The 15742-nt window shown below is 32.3% G+C and overlaps 1 protein-coding gene across 1 annotated transcript in view; it reads left to right on the top strand.

The window, feature by feature from the left end:
• The window catches only part of Root (ciliary rootlet coiled-coil, rootletin), a 122447-nt gene that overhangs the window by 98786 nt on the left and 7919 nt on the right, over positions 1–15742 (top strand). Inside the window, exons 10-26 of the mRNA XM_088232577.1 lie at positions 1061–1297; positions 1393–1544; positions 1639–1784; positions 1874–2004; positions 2086–2253; positions 2337–2531; positions 2654–2843; positions 2934–3103; positions 3197–3389; positions 4672–4855; positions 6794–6969; positions 7099–7284; positions 8865–9045; positions 10270–10435; positions 11174–11287; positions 11524–11731; positions 15587–15696. Coding sequence (XP_088088703.1) covers positions 1061–1297; positions 1393–1544; positions 1639–1784; positions 1874–2004; positions 2086–2253; positions 2337–2531; positions 2654–2843; positions 2934–3103; positions 3197–3389; positions 4672–4855; positions 6794–6969; positions 7099–7284; positions 8865–9045; positions 10270–10435; positions 11174–11287; positions 11524–11731; positions 15587–15696 — 2907 coding nt within the window. The remainder of the gene's footprint in view (positions 1–1060; positions 1298–1392; positions 1545–1638; positions 1785–1873; positions 2005–2085; positions 2254–2336; positions 2532–2653; positions 2844–2933; positions 3104–3196; positions 3390–4671; positions 4856–6793; positions 6970–7098; positions 7285–8864; positions 9046–10269; positions 10436–11173; positions 11288–11523; positions 11732–15586; positions 15697–15742) is intronic.

Here is a 15742-nt window from a genome sequence, read left to right as displayed (position 1 = left end):
CTCTGTTGTAATATGTTAAAGTAATATTAAATTTAAACCAAATATGCTATCTTCATGCAAACCTATGTTGGGGTTGTGTATATGAAAAATAAACAAAGGGTTAAGAAAATATATTGTGTTAGAGTAAATTTTATATTTGATATTTTAAGTTCATTATAATAAAAAATAAAACAGCAAATTACGTTGCATAAAACAAGTTAAATTGGAGAAAATACACACTTGTAGATAATAAAAAAATCCCATTATTCATTCATAATTTTGCATTCCAGAGTTACCAACTATTATTAAATTAATGTGCATTAAAACTAATTGAAATTAAATGTGTTAAACTAGCATGATCATTACCATTTGTTTTCTGTTCAGGTTATTTCCATTATAATGAGAGGAAAATACACATTTGGCAAACATGTGTATTATATTTATGTGTAAATACGTTTGTAAAAGAAAGGGTTACAAAAAATAAGTCATTATGCAGTTAGAAAACAAAGTAATAACTATTAAAAAATGATAGCATATTTTCATGGAAGAAAAACAATAGTGCCTACATCTACATGAGTAGATTAAATAAGAAAGTGTGTTTATATAACAGTGATCATTTTACATTTTATTCTAAACTCTAACTAAGTTATACCAACAAACAATTAACATAGTTCACAAAAAAAAAACGCGTCAGTTGATCGACGGCTGATTACTTATCGGTTCAGACAAACGCAAGAGCAACCTGAATATATTTTATAGTCATATCATTACCAACTATCAAAGCTATAGTTATCTCTGTCACACTCATAAGTGTGTCCGAACCGATAAAGACAGATAGTATTTTTGTAATGCATAAGCCATATGACGTCATACAGTACATATTTTCTACGCAAGTGCGATGTGTAAATGTATTATTCGTGCGAGCTTTTGCTAACAGACCATTTAGATATAAAAATAGATGATTTCAACCAAAATATTTTTTATTAATGAAGCTGATAAATAGATTTCAATCAACGGTCACGATGCAAAAGCCTTTAATTTTTTTAGACTTGTTTTATTTTCTTGTTCATTGTTTGGCCAGGTAAAACTTCAAGGTAACCGTGAGCAGTTGGTCAGTAGTCGCAAACAATGTGAAGCAGCTGAAGCAAATATTGCCAACTTGGATAAAAAGGTGCATGACCTGCAAGGCCTGTTAGACCAGGCTAAAGGACAATTAAATAAGATGGAACAAGAAAAAGAACTTATGCAAAAGACTTTGGAATCATTACGCAATGACAAAGCAAGCTTGGAGAAGAACCGTGTGGAAATTAATGCCATGGTAAGTAATGATGAATTTCTGATAAAGATATTTATGTGTTTCGAATTCCCAAAGGTTTTTGTTTGAATTAATTAAGCTATTATTTGTGTTTTAAGATTGATTCATTAACACTGGATTATGAAAAACTTCAAAAGGCTAACACCAAGATGCAAAAGCATGTTGATTCCTTAGAAAGTGAAAAACGTTCGTCGCAAGACGAAGTTGAGAGATTGCAAAGAGAGGCAACAAATAGAGAATCTATATTGAGGTAAGTGAAATGTTATTTTCAATTTATTGACATCAGTCAATTTGACTGATGTCAATTAATTAGATTCACATATTCATCGTAATTTTATTTCTAGATCTGAGGAAGATAGGTCAAGTCGAACAAGGGAAGAACTTCTGAATTTACGTGAAGAATTAAGCAAAAGCTACTTGTCCAGAGATCTATTAGAACAAAATAAAATGGAGGCAGATAATCTTTTATCACAAATGGAGAAAAACAGAGGTTTGTTAAATTATTTTGTAGCTCAATTAAGAAATTTTGAACACCATGAAAAAGAATTTGAACTCAATGGTTTCGCTGGTATTTTTCAGGTGATCTTGAAATTGAATTAGAAAGAAGCGTATTGGATAGAGCTGATTTGCAAGACTCCCTAGAAAAAATGGATTCTGCTGTCCAACAACTAGAGCAAGAAAAGAAACAACTTTTAACTGACATGAAAAAAGTAAGAATACAAAATAAGATTTTAACAATACATGTTATCATTAAAGTAAGATAAATATTTAAATAATCAATTGTGTTACAGCTTGAGGAAAATAAAAGTAATCTTTTGAGTCAAAATAGTGATGTACAAGGTGATTTAAATTCTTTGCGAAAAGAATTGTTAGCCGCTGAACAAACAAGACTTGATTTAGAAGCAGACAAGAATTCTTATGCTGAGAGGCTCAAATTCCTAGAAGGTGAAAAAGAAAAAGTAAGAGACTTGTTAACATATATAAGCAACTGGATATTTCTCTATTAATAGCCATATCAATATATCATTAATATTTTTATCAGGTCGAACTCGAATTAGCTCAAGTATGCCGTGAAAGAAGTGATTTGAGTTCTCAACTTTGTGCGCTTGGTAGAAAAAAGGATTCAATAGGTGAAGAAAATATGCGATTACAACAACGGTTAGAACAAGCCAATGAAACTAACAATCGCCTAAATAGAACATTAGAAGAATTGGTTAAAGAATGTGAAGAAAAACAGGTAAGCATCAAAATGACATAGCAATGATTGTCTTTACTCACTGAAGAATAACAATGTTCTTCACAATTAAGGATGCAAATACATAGATTTTTGTACCAACATCTTTTGATTTTAATTTTAAGGTTATGCTGGATGGAAATGAAAAAGATTTGCAACATCTTCAAGAGCAGTTGGCATCACTGCGAAGTGAAAAAGAAGCTTTGGAGGGAATCCTTTTCGACACGTCAAGTAATCTAGAGGCTGTTGAAAGCAAAAGACAAAAACTAGACAAAGAACTTCAGAACACACTACTGAGTGAAGAAAATCTCAAGGGTAAGGGAATTCATATAATATTGTACAAAATTTACGCGATAATGTAGTAATTTGTTATTTCGTTGATATAAATATTATATTGATTCTCAGGTCAAGTTAGTCGTTTGACAAAAGATCTTCAAAATTCTGAAAAGAAATTTAGAGATACGAAAAATACATTGATTCAACAAGCTGCCAAGAAAGAAGCAGAATATCAGCAAACCATTACCAATTTGAATAAAAACAATACAGAGAATGTTAGGAAATTGACAGAGGAAAGGGTAAGCATTGAAACACAACAGTTTAGGTCATAATAAATACATAAATTGATAGAAAATTCTGTAATTTATAACTTTGAATATGTATTTTTACAGGAACAAGTTCGCATTTCACTCGAGAAGCGATTGCAGCAGACTGTGCAAGGATTGAGTGGTGAAAAGGATGCAGAAATTGCAGATCTTCAAGAGCGCGAGCAACAATTACAAGCAGCCATTGATAACCTTTGTCAACAACACGAAGAGGCATTACTGAGGGCTGAAAATGATAAACAACAGGTTCTGTTGATAGGTATGATTTAAACAACAAATGCCTGTCTTTCATAACAGTTTTAGTTTTCAAACTTTGAGTAAGCACAGGGTTTTGGATTCGTGCCCTGATTCTAGCATTATCTAGATTGACAATTTCTTAATTTTTATTAATATGGAAAAGTACAATACTTGTACGTTTATTTAATAACTGTTTTTTCATTACCTACAATATTTTTCGAGTCCCTATATTGGCATTTGAAGGGTAAACTATAATTGTCTTGCCTTTAAGTAAAGAATGATCGATCTATACTACAATTAGATCTGTGTCTGAGCAGATTAAGAATACGTTTCGGTGTGTGAAATAGAACCAGAACCCAGAACGAATGTTTTCGAATCGAAGCCTATCCTCAGGTAAAAAACCTGAAAATAAAATTGAGTTTAGAAAAGTCCGCCTCAAAGTGTAGAGGTTGGAGCATGGGCCTACCATGCTTAAGGTCCTGAGTATGATTCCTGGAAAGGTCAACATGAAATATTTGTTTTAAAGGTGGCTTTACACCAAAATATGTTATTGTCTCTGGACTTGCATCTGAAGCTTAAGACCTATCACCTTACCTTCCAGTAACAGTGCCCTATGTGCAGTGCCCTATTCACCACTGGGTGTGGCTAGGAAAATTATGCCATGAGGAAGTTTAGCTCTACTATAAATTGGATATAAAAAATGTATTCTTAAGTACAGTAAAAATTAGAGTGTTAAATTATAAGGAGAAGTTTCTTGAAAATGTATAAAAAAAATAAGATTTTAATAAAAACAACCCACTTTGTATGATGTCACTAGTTCTTCCAAATCAACCAATGAAAAGAGAGTTGTAATGGATTTCTGGTTTACAGTAGCTCAACTGACCAGAACTTTAGAGTTTAAAGTAGGTCAACAAGCAGAACTTATCAAGAAGAAGGGAAGGAAAAGGAATTTCACCGCAAGATGGCTTTTGAACGCTGCCATTTTCAAACAGTGTCATGATTTAATTATTTTCTTTATGACAATCAAAATTTTCTTGGAAATATTTAATAGCAATTTTGGACATATCTGCACTGATTTAAAGAAATAATAACAAGAAAAATCAATTTAAAAACATGGTTTTAAGATAAGAGGTTGATTTAGTTTTTATGTTCTCCTGGAATTTCAGTCATGTCTGATAATATGTCGGTAACTATGTTTAAAAAAACTTTCAGTCACACCATAACTTCTCTTCTGTGGTAAGCAGACAGCCTAATAGTGTTAAGGTGAATAATGCTTTTTTTAGTGCTTTTTTAATAATTTTTAGCTCATCATGATCAGCAAGCTTTGCTAGAAAGGTTGGAAGAAACAAAGCGTGCACTGGATAATGAAGTGAGCGTGATAGAACGACTGCGGAGGGAGTCACAGTCCAGGTGTGAACAGGACAGGAATATTATCAATCAACTCAAGGATGAAATAACCAACATGAAGAGCAGACTTGAGGAATCCAAGTAAAGAACATTGGACAATAATAACTAGAGTAAAATTAAAAAATGTTTTAATTATGTGGCCATTTTCAACACATCATTTCTCTATCCTCATCCTGCAATATTCCATTTCTGCCCTGCCAAGAATCGAACCCGGGACTTCAAAAATGATGGCGAGCTCGCCAACCGAGGCAGACTTGTCTCCACTCAATTTTTGTTAATCGTTACATACCTTGTTTGATATATAAGGGTTTAAAAATGTATGATGAGATGCCTATATGTATGAAGAATGAAAAGTGTCTGAAAGAATTTAAAAATAAATGTATAAGTTACTGTAAGGAAATGTAAATATATATAGATGATGTAAATGTACATAATAGTTTATATTAGTTTTAATATAAGCTAACTTAAGAAATAAATTAAAAAAAAAAAAAATACCTTTAGGCTGCGAGATAAAAAATTGGTTATGGACTTTTTGTATTCCTGTCCATTGAAAACTTTAGTAAAAGGTGAAGATTTAGGAGTCTTAAATTTATCAATTATTGTCGGCCTCGTGGTGTAATAGTTAGCGCATTTGCCTACCATGTAAGAGGTCTCAAGTTCGATTCCCGACATGGTTGAAATGAAATATTTATTTAAAGGGGTGTTTTCTCACTGGAATATTTCAGAGTCCCTGGACTGGAAAATACGAGTCTTTGAATACTATTTTGGGGCCAATTTCAACTTCATGATAAAAAATATTATGACCATGCAAGCAAGCATATTTGTCAACACCCAACACATTATCCATTCGGTATCACTCAGAAATACGTCCCCCGTTCGGGATGTTTTGGAATCACTAGTGTTCTCATTATTTAATTAGCACTGTTTAAATTTCAAAATGCAAACTAATCGTCCGAGTAGCGCTTGCTAACATCACTCAAGATAATTATTCTCGTTTTCAAAACATGTCTTTAATAATTTGGTTTGTTTCGGTTATTACTGGGGTAGATAACGCATTGGGTATCTCCATCCGACACGTCTGCTATTTACGAAGCTACGTTGGGTGGATTCTGAAACATTTGGAATGGATAACACGTTGCGTATTTACGATTATGCTGCCAGCAGTAGTAGAGTGGGGTTTGGTTTGAATCTCAGACTACTCACCTACTATGAGAACACAATTTGACTCTTGTGTTGAGTTTTGTGGATGTTCTGTTTGAAAATTAAATTATTAGAATCACCTTTTCACATGATTTGTTCACCTTTTACAATGCATGTATACACCAGTGTTTTTACACAAAAAGTTAAATGCAATAATGAAGTTCAGTGCTATGGGAAATTGGATATGAAAAATGTTTTCTTAAGCGTGGTAAAAGTTAGTGTTAAATTGAAAGGTGAAGTTTCTTGAAAATGCATTTAAAAAAAAGTTTTTTAAATAGAACGAACTACTTTGTACGACGTCATTAGTTTTTCCGAATCAACCAGTTATAGAGTGTTGTGATAGATTTCTGGTTTACGGGAAGCCAATTAACCAATCAGTAGAATTGATCAAAGAGAACTTGTGACGTCACACGCGGAGTAATTTAAAAATTACAAAACTTTGAAAAATCATAGTGCTGATAATATCCAATACCTACATAATTTTATTTTTTTTTAAATTGGCTTAGTCAATTAATAAATTAAAACTTGAATACCACTAAACTTCCTCGTTGACTTTAAAATTTCTTTTCATTGATTTAAATTAACAACGGATGTTACACAGTTCGTAAAGTGATCAATTAAACTAGCGATTGGTAGAAATAAATACCTAGATATCTATATTGCCACCTTTAAAAAATGGCCTTCTCCATTTTTATTTAAATTTATATCTTTTCCTTCGTGTTTTGACAGCATGCCTCTGACCAATGTAAAACCTAAAACAGGGACATTATTAGAAATAAGTTGGATTGGATTTAAGAATTTTTATTTTATTTTCAACAGGATTAAGTCTGAAGAGGACTTGGCTAGAGCCGAGACCCGTCTTCGAGAGTTATTATTGGAAAAAGATAACTGCGCCAAAGAATGCCAAGATATAAGGTTACAACTTCAGCTTACTGAAGACAAATCTGATAATCTGAACAACCAACTCAATGATACTTTGAGGAAGCTAAAAGAAAGTAAGAGCGGAAAAAACAATTTTTGTCAATATTAGAAGGCTATTTAAAAGAAACTGTTCTAAGGACTTAAAAGGTTCCTTTATTTCTTGTTTTTTTTTGTTAAGTTCTTTAATATTGTAATTTTTTTAGTTGAAAATGAAGCGGAGAGCCTGAGAAAGGAGTTGACTGACACGAGGAGACAGCTGTCCAGTAGTAATATTGAACGCGACAAGTACAATAGTACTAACAAAGAACTGCGAGATCAAGTCAAGAGATCAGAACAGGAAAGAAGAGAGCATGCCCGATCGTTAGAAGAAGCTTTCCATAAAATCGCTGGTAATTAAAAAATACACATAGATAAGTATATCCCGAATTTTAAGAGAAGAAATGGAGATAAAAATTGCTTGTGTAACGAAACATTTCTAAAATGGGAATGCGTTGTAAGAAATTATCATTTAGCAATAAACCCGGCAATATGTAAATATAATTGTATAAACATTCAAATAAACAAAATGTTTGAAAAAACTTTTTTTAATTAAAATAAATAATAGTATTTCATCACTTTGGCCTTTAAGTTAGGCACTTGTAAACACGGCGTATGACAATGTTAATCGAACGGATCGGCAACAAAGTACTTTTATGTGATGTCAGAATTCGGTGTATCAAACCTACCGTGAATTTATAAACATAAATATATTTTTTAAAGTAGCGTTTTCAGAATAACCCACAATACGATTCTTATGGCTGTCAAATATTACACAGCCATCATAAGCAAAAAAGCAGCTTTTTGACAAAAATCCCAAAATATGTTAAATATGAGGTAATGTTCTACAACAAATATCGAACCATTTGATGGATAGCAATGAACCATAGAATTATAATATACCAGAAGGCGCATAGAATCGCACTGTGTCCAAAAATTTCCCCGCTGCACGACATCCCATCTGTACTCATGAGTGAAGTGGACGCGTATTGTTTCCAAAACGCGACCAATATATTCATAACACAAATATAAGTTAATTTTGTGTTATGTTATGTTATGGTTTACCACAAAAAATATTTTACTGACGAGATTAAAAAAAAAAAACCAGTTACTTTTATTAGGCAAATGTAAGAAAAAACATTGAAGAATTATAAAATTAATACCGTTTAATATTATATTTAGGCTTATTAAAAGAAAGCCGGGTAAAAAATTCGACTATCCTGGCAATACTAACAAAATGTCCGCTTTGTTGTATTTAACAATATGACAGATGGTAAAATTTTAAAATTCTCAAATAATATTATTTGGGAATTAGCTACTTAAAAAAAAAAATTATACTTGCATATGAAATGTGATCCCACCCTGTTCCCTTTTAATCCAGCAGTATTTCGACACTTAAAAATGACACATTTAAATAGGCAGTTGCGTATTAAGCGACGTCTACAGAGTAACTGATGGCCAGAACGTAAAACTACTTGTTTATGAGTAGTTTTGTCGGCTTCAGTTTGATGTGCCCACGCGGTTTCTGGACTAAATTCTATGCAATGAACAGTAAAATAAATATTCCAGCACGAAAAATGATATAATGTTTTTTGAGCGAAAACACATTATCTAGAGATTCATAAGCAAAAACTCAGTGTAGATATGATACACATAGGTTTTATGTTTTAGAAAAAAATGACATACTGTGTCTTTTATGTTTAATTACAGTTTTTTTAAATTTGCATGAAGTTGATTAATACTAGAAAGTGTCATATCTCAAAATATTACTTTTGCAAACAACTGCCTTTTTGCTTACGGTGGCAGTACAGATGTAAATATATAGGTGCATATTTGATCAAACTTCATTATTGTTACTTTAACTACAGATTTATAACTATCATAGCTGGCTTGAGGAGAATTTCTTATTTCATTTGGTAAAAATGTTTCTAAGGATTGGAAGAACAAAGGAATGCTCTGGAAGTGGAAAGAACTCGTCTAACTACTGTAGCTGGAGAGGCAGGAAGGCAACACACAGCACTTGCGAGGCAGGCTGCAGCAACAAGGGAACAGTTGCAGAAGGCCCAAGGAGGATTGGATACCAAGCAACATGAAGAGAAAGAGCTCCATGCAAGGTAGGAAAATTTTAATTATATTAAGAAAAACAACAGATGTCGTATTGCGGAGTATCAGATTATTCAATAATGTATTCTCTTCATTTAATTTCCTCTTATTCCCTCGATTGAATGCAAACAGAAGTAGGTGTCGAAAAAGCTCACTTTTGTCTACTTGACATTCCCCTTTGAAGGCTTGTAATCAAATAAAATAATAAATGTAATGTAAAAGCAAACACAATACCTTGTAGAGCAGATAATTTTCTTCAAAATGACGTATAATCTTTACCATTTTGTTTTACTATTGGTGTTCATTTTTACTTATGTTAACATCAAATACATCTTTGTTATTCATGATACCTAATTTTTTTTAAATAAAAAAGCTGTTCAAAGACATTTACTGGAAGAAAACATTCATTCAACCTAATATCCCATCACGTCTTTGGTTTAAGAAAATTTTGCTGAACAAAAAAGATACATCCACCATTTGTCGAATGAGGATAGGGCATTGCTGTACGAGGACTCACCTTGCGAGAATTGGTGTCTTTGACTCCCCAATTTGCGATTGTCATTTTGAAGAAGAGGATCTCAACCACTTATTTTTTGTTTGCCCAATAAATGACCAAATGTCAACCTTTTTCAAGACTTTGGCACACTAATCTCTCTTCCTACAAATATCCAACTCATCTTAGCGAGCAGGAATCCATCTATATACAACCTTTTACTAAATAACAGAATCGATTTGTAGTGCTCAACTGAGGCTTATTGTTGGATCGGTGACAGTAGCATGAGTATGGGTGGAGGATTGATTGTTTTGTGGAGGGATTCTCCTTATTCGTTTTTAAACGAGAAAGGAGAGAACTATCTCGGAATTGTTAGACTTACCTATGTTTATGTTGTTTGCAGACCCGACGGTTAGGCCTGGTTGCATACTGCAAACCAGTTTGTTTAAAAAATAATTTAACGTGACATTGACAAAAGCATCAAATTTAATATGCAACGCCATTTCATTTTTAAAAAATAAAAAATTTTAGTGCTACCCATAATGCTTTGTAATAATATTTAACAAAATACCTTGGCAGAACTAGATTATTTCAATACCTACAACTTCCGCAAAACCAAATATTGCACGCAAATGTGTATTAGTTTTTTTGTGGTTTTATCCACATTGATAAGAAGAGACAAAATAATATTTTCCCGGAAAAAAGATTTAGCTGTCAAAATGCATATATTATTATTTTTTAGGCTTCAGAATGAAATAGAAGAACGTGAAAGGGTCCAACAAGAACTCTGTCAGATGAAGAGGCAGGGAGCAGATTTAGAGAATCATTTAGTGACTGCTCGGCAAGAGATTGGCAGACTCAGAGCGAGAGGGGCTGAACTGGAAGAAAGGTGTCATACCAGAGATCAGGCATGGTTCAATCCTTTTTATTAATATTGATTTTACTAAACAAACATATTCAGCATAGTCGGCCTCGCGGTGTAGTGGTCGGCACGTTTGCCTTCCATACAAGAGGTCTCGGATTCGATTCCCGACATAGTTGACACGAAATGTTGATTTAAAATGGTGTTTTTACACCAGAATATTTCACTTCATCTAGCAAAGATGATAAAGATACGCTGCGATTGATATATCAATGCAGTGCCCTATGCACTATTAGGTGCGGAAAGGGAGTGAAAAAACAAACATATTACAAGGTTCATAAGAACTCATTCTTATTTTGTTTCTCATACTTGATATACAGGGTGTTCTTTAAACCCTGTCACATCCGAAACTATGATGATCAGTATGGGCAAGAAGACATATTAGCATATTAAAAAAAATATTTAGAACAAAGAAAATTTTTAAAAATAAAATATTTAAAAAACAAATGGTTGCTTACTTCTGCAGGGGAGAAGTGAGGGGAGCGCGGCGCAGTATCAGACTCCCCCCTCCTCGTTTCACCCCTGCAGAAGTAAACAACCATTTGCTTTTTTTGATATTTTATTTTTTAATGTTTTATCCGTTCTAAAAAATTATTTTAATGTGCCAATATGTCTTCTTGCTCATACTGATCATCGTGGTTTCGGATGTGACAGGGTTTAAAGAACACCTTTATATGTTATATTTCTATTTTTATATATTTAATTTAACTCTTTTTAAATGCAGGAACTATTGCTAAGATTAGAGGACTCAAGATCAAAGGAACGAAGATTAGAAGATTTGAAACACAACTTGGAAGTTTGTCTTGCTGACGCTACACAACAAATACAAGAACTTAAGGTTAGTAATAAATTATATGGAAAAAAATGGCTCTCTATGTTGCTGTTGGTTGGTTCCTTGTATGCTCTTTTTACACATACACACTCGCATCTCAAAAGCATGTTTTACATATAAGTAAAAAATATAAAGAATGTGTTAGAAAAACTCCCCATGAATTCATACTTTTGTTATTTTTTCTTTTTCTAAAACTTGTTGGGATATGCTCGAAGTATTTTTTTGTTATTGCCATACTTTAGGCACGTCTCGGAGGTGCTGAGGGTCGTGTAAGGGCTCTGGAGTCGCAAACTACCACTGCAGAGTCTAACAGAAGATGTGCCGAGCAGAGACTCGGAGCTGTCGGAGCCGCCCTGAGGAGGATTGCAGGGATACCAATAGATGCCACTGGTTCTGTTGCACCGGGAACTAGACTCACAAGTCCAACGAGAAGGTGGAGTCCGCACAGAGGTAAAATATTACAAACATAAACAAATCAATAGATCGATTACTATTGAGTTAAAATGTAATGAAAATATTAGATAACTTAAAGCCAAACTAAAGAAAGATATGGAACCAACTCTATCCTAACTCCAAATTGTATACATTAATTCACAATTAAAAATATTATATTCAAAATTGTAGAACAAATTACACCCTAAACACATGAGAATTTTTCACTATTTGAGAAATAGCAACATTATATAAATTTAATACGCGATGAAAATATTACATACAAATGTATGTATACAAATATTACAGGTTTTTTAAAAAAATAAACCATAGCTCACTGAGCTAAATGTTTTAAAAAACCTTGTTAAGTTTTCTAAAATTACTGATAGGCATATTTTGTTTAACATTATATTCAATTGTATTTCAATTCGATAATGACTTTTTATAACATGTAATTTTTGGATTTGCAAAAAAAGTATAAGCCTTTATATAAAAATGAATAGACAATAGTGCTAATGTATTTATTGTAATAAAAAAATTTTTAAATATAAATTATAGATCTATCAAAACAAACTAGTTTAATGTTAGTATTTTCAAATTAAACAATTGTGTAAATAAATATTTAAGAAATGATGTTGAATTGAGCACTATTTTACATATCTGGTTGTTCATTTTTCTTATGCTTATTAGAAAACAAATACATATTATGTAAAAATTGCACCATATTTGTACAAAAATAGATTTTTAAAATTAGCTCCTTCACATATTATTCATAACATAGGTATGAAATTACTCTATTAGTTGATGATTCGGAGAGTTATAAAACCCATTTTGGAGGCTTTTTCTACTTATGAGCAAATCACAAAAAAAACAGCTGTTTTACAATATATATGTCACCGGAATTGAACTGGATGGCCAGGCCGTTCGTTGAATGAATAAGATAACTCATCATTCAACGTATTGGCTGGTTGAAAGCTAGCCCTTTGGAAACGGCCGCACCAAAAGCCACCAGGTTAGGTTGGGATAGGTTGGATCAAGTTTAATAATAAAAAATGACTTCTTTTTACATAAATTATTGAGTTAAGTTAAGGATTAATTATTAAGTTAAATTAAGGATTATGTTGTACAAAACCTTTTGATTTTTTTATTAATAAACTTAACCCAACCTATCCTAACCTAACTTAACTTCACACAACAAAATACATTAAAGAATAAATCAATTATTATTGTTGTATTAAAATTAAAGAGGATAAGCGACTCTCAACCCCTTTGTTGAACATTCATTCAACTAATGGCCTAGCCATTCAGTTTAATGCTGGCATTAAATGAACAGCCCAGCCACTCAGGAGTGGCTGATTTAACTATCTGGCGGTGACATATACATCATAATAATGTATAATATGAGTCAAATATTGAAATAAATATTTAGGTGAGTTTCGCAACTATTTTGACCTTACAATAGAGTAAGATTTGTCACTCACAGTCGTCTTATTTTGTAGATTTTTTGAAACATCAATAAATGTTATCTTTATCCCTTTTTTTTTCGAAATTCATCCTTTTCAAGTTTCGTAACTTAAAAACATAATAGAGTCTAAAAAGAGTACAATAATAAGCCTCATTTTAATGAGGAAGTTCAGTGGGTTTTTTTAGTTATTTTTATTTGTTAATAGACTATTAAACTAAGTCAAAAAATTTTATTTTCGATTTTTATATATCGTATTATCAGCGCTACGATTTTTTAAAGTTTTGTATTTCTGAAATAACTCCGCGTGTAACGTCAGAGGTTCATTTCCGTTTATTCTCATTCAGTTCTTCCCATTGGTCCAGAAGCGACAAGCAGATCGGAAATCTTCCATAGCTCTCAGATCATAGGTTGATTCACGTGAACCAGTGACGTCATTCAAAGTAGTGCGTTTTTATCAAAATATTTTTTATTATTTTTTCCGTACATTTTCAAGAAACTTTGCAGTACAATTTAATGCTCTAATTTTTACCCCACGCAAGAAAACATTTTTTGTATCCAATTTCCCGTAGGGCTGAAGTTCCTCATTGCACATGCTATAAAATAAATAGCAGATTGGCAACCAAATTGACAGCAAAAAAAAAATTTTTTTTATGAGAAACATCATATGAATAATAAAAAAATGTTTTCTTATTCTACGTCACAAGTTCACTCGGATAAACCAATGTGTTGTTGTGATAGATTTCGAGTTTCCGGGAAGCCAACTCACCAATCAACAGAACTCTAAGCAGAGCAATTACAAAACTAGCGCTGATAATACAATACATAAAAAAATATTTTTTTAATTGGGCTTAGTTTAACAGTATATTAACAAATAAAACATTAAAAAAACAACCACTGAACTTCCTCATTGAATTCAGGACTTCAGGCATGGTAGATAAATGTGCCAATTAGTACACCACGAGGCGGACTAATCTCCAATTGATTTCCTTTTTTATGAATTTTATCTGAGTATTCTTCAGAAACACTTGTTCAGGGTTCTAGTTATATTATTTCAGACAGAGCTGAATCCTTTATTCTGCCCAGACAGCAAGGAGTATTGCAGTGCTTAAATTGATGCATTCAAAATAAATAAATATTTTGGATGATGTCATTGAACTTTTATTTCTGTAATCCACAAAAAATATTTTGATAAGAGTTAAAATGTGATAACAGAATGTTAAGTACTTTATCAGTGCATATTTATAAATATTGACGGAAACAACTAACTCGTAATAATGATTTAAGATAGATAACTAAGGCATAATATTTATTTAAGCATAAATACAACTATTTACATAGTTATATATATATTTTTAAAATCTCAATATTCATATTTTCTCAAACTAAAATCTTAACACGCTCATAGGATCCACTCATATGGACACTTATCATAACACACTGGGACACTTATGTTGCAGATTGTTTTTTATAGGGATACAATATCTCCTACCTAATTACTTTAGTTTCATGTAGGCTATAGTCGTGATTTCCCAAATGAAGGACACTATTTCAACGACTATTAAAGCATTTTCATTTTTAAATGTATGTGTGAAAAAACGTGTAAAACTAATGTTCTTATTAGATTATGTAAATTTTAATACAAAATTAGTATAATAAATAAGGCGGTCAGTGCAAAAGTGACATTACCCACAAAAATGTACCAAAGGACTAAATCATTAGAAGGGTTCTAATAAATCTCATCATGCATTTTATAAACAAGAAGTGTGGAACCCACATTTTCCCATTCTTTAAAAGATGGCATTTCTCATATCATTACCAGTTTGAATACCCTATAGTTGCCCGGGTTAACTTTAAGGACAATTATCTCAGTTCCATATGTTTGTAGGTTTCGTCACTTCTGCGCTGACCACCCAAATGAGTAATTAGATTGTACATATTATTTATTGATCATGCACTGTTAATATCGCACTATAGTTGCTGTCCAAACACCAATATCTCAGGAAACCGAATCTCACGAAAGAAGAATAAAATATTATTCAAGAACAAGAGAAATGCTCAATAGAAATAAACTTCTACTTTCAACTGCTTGGCCTTCGTGGAATAATTACTACACCAAAAGAGCACCATTCCATCGCTCATTTCATAGAAAGCGTTTATGAGGAAAGATATGCATTAGTAAAAATATTCTAATCGATGTAGAAACAAAATAAACAACAAAAAACACCACATAAGAAAAAGTTAAAAAGATGAAACTTTTAAGGTGTCCACGAATCTATTTGTGTAAATATTACTGTGTGAATGTGTGCTTAGTTGAATACACGCTTGTTGCTCGTTGCACACACTTTTTCAAAGCGCTATTTTGTCAAAACAACGATGGATGTCAGGAGACTATAAAAACACATTTTCAGGTCAAGATTTGGACAAGTCAGTCGATATTGTTATTGATGTTGATCCTGATATTGTTCGCAAGGGAATAAGAAATCTCATGCAGCAAGTCGGCCAAGTAGAGAGAGAGCGGGTAAGTCTAAAAAAAATTTGTAGGTACTTAAATTATCATCAAATTC

Source organism: Micrasema longulum, unplaced genomic scaffold, assembly GCF_059751315.1.
Source record: "Micrasema longulum isolate JH-2025_06_02 unplaced genomic scaffold, ASM5975131v1 h1tg000998l, whole genome shotgun sequence".
NCBI lineage: Eukaryota > Metazoa > Arthropoda > Insecta > Trichoptera > Brachycentridae > Micrasema > Micrasema longulum.
Note: the sequence above shows the minus strand (reverse complement) of the source record. Positions and strands in the feature narration are given on the sequence as shown.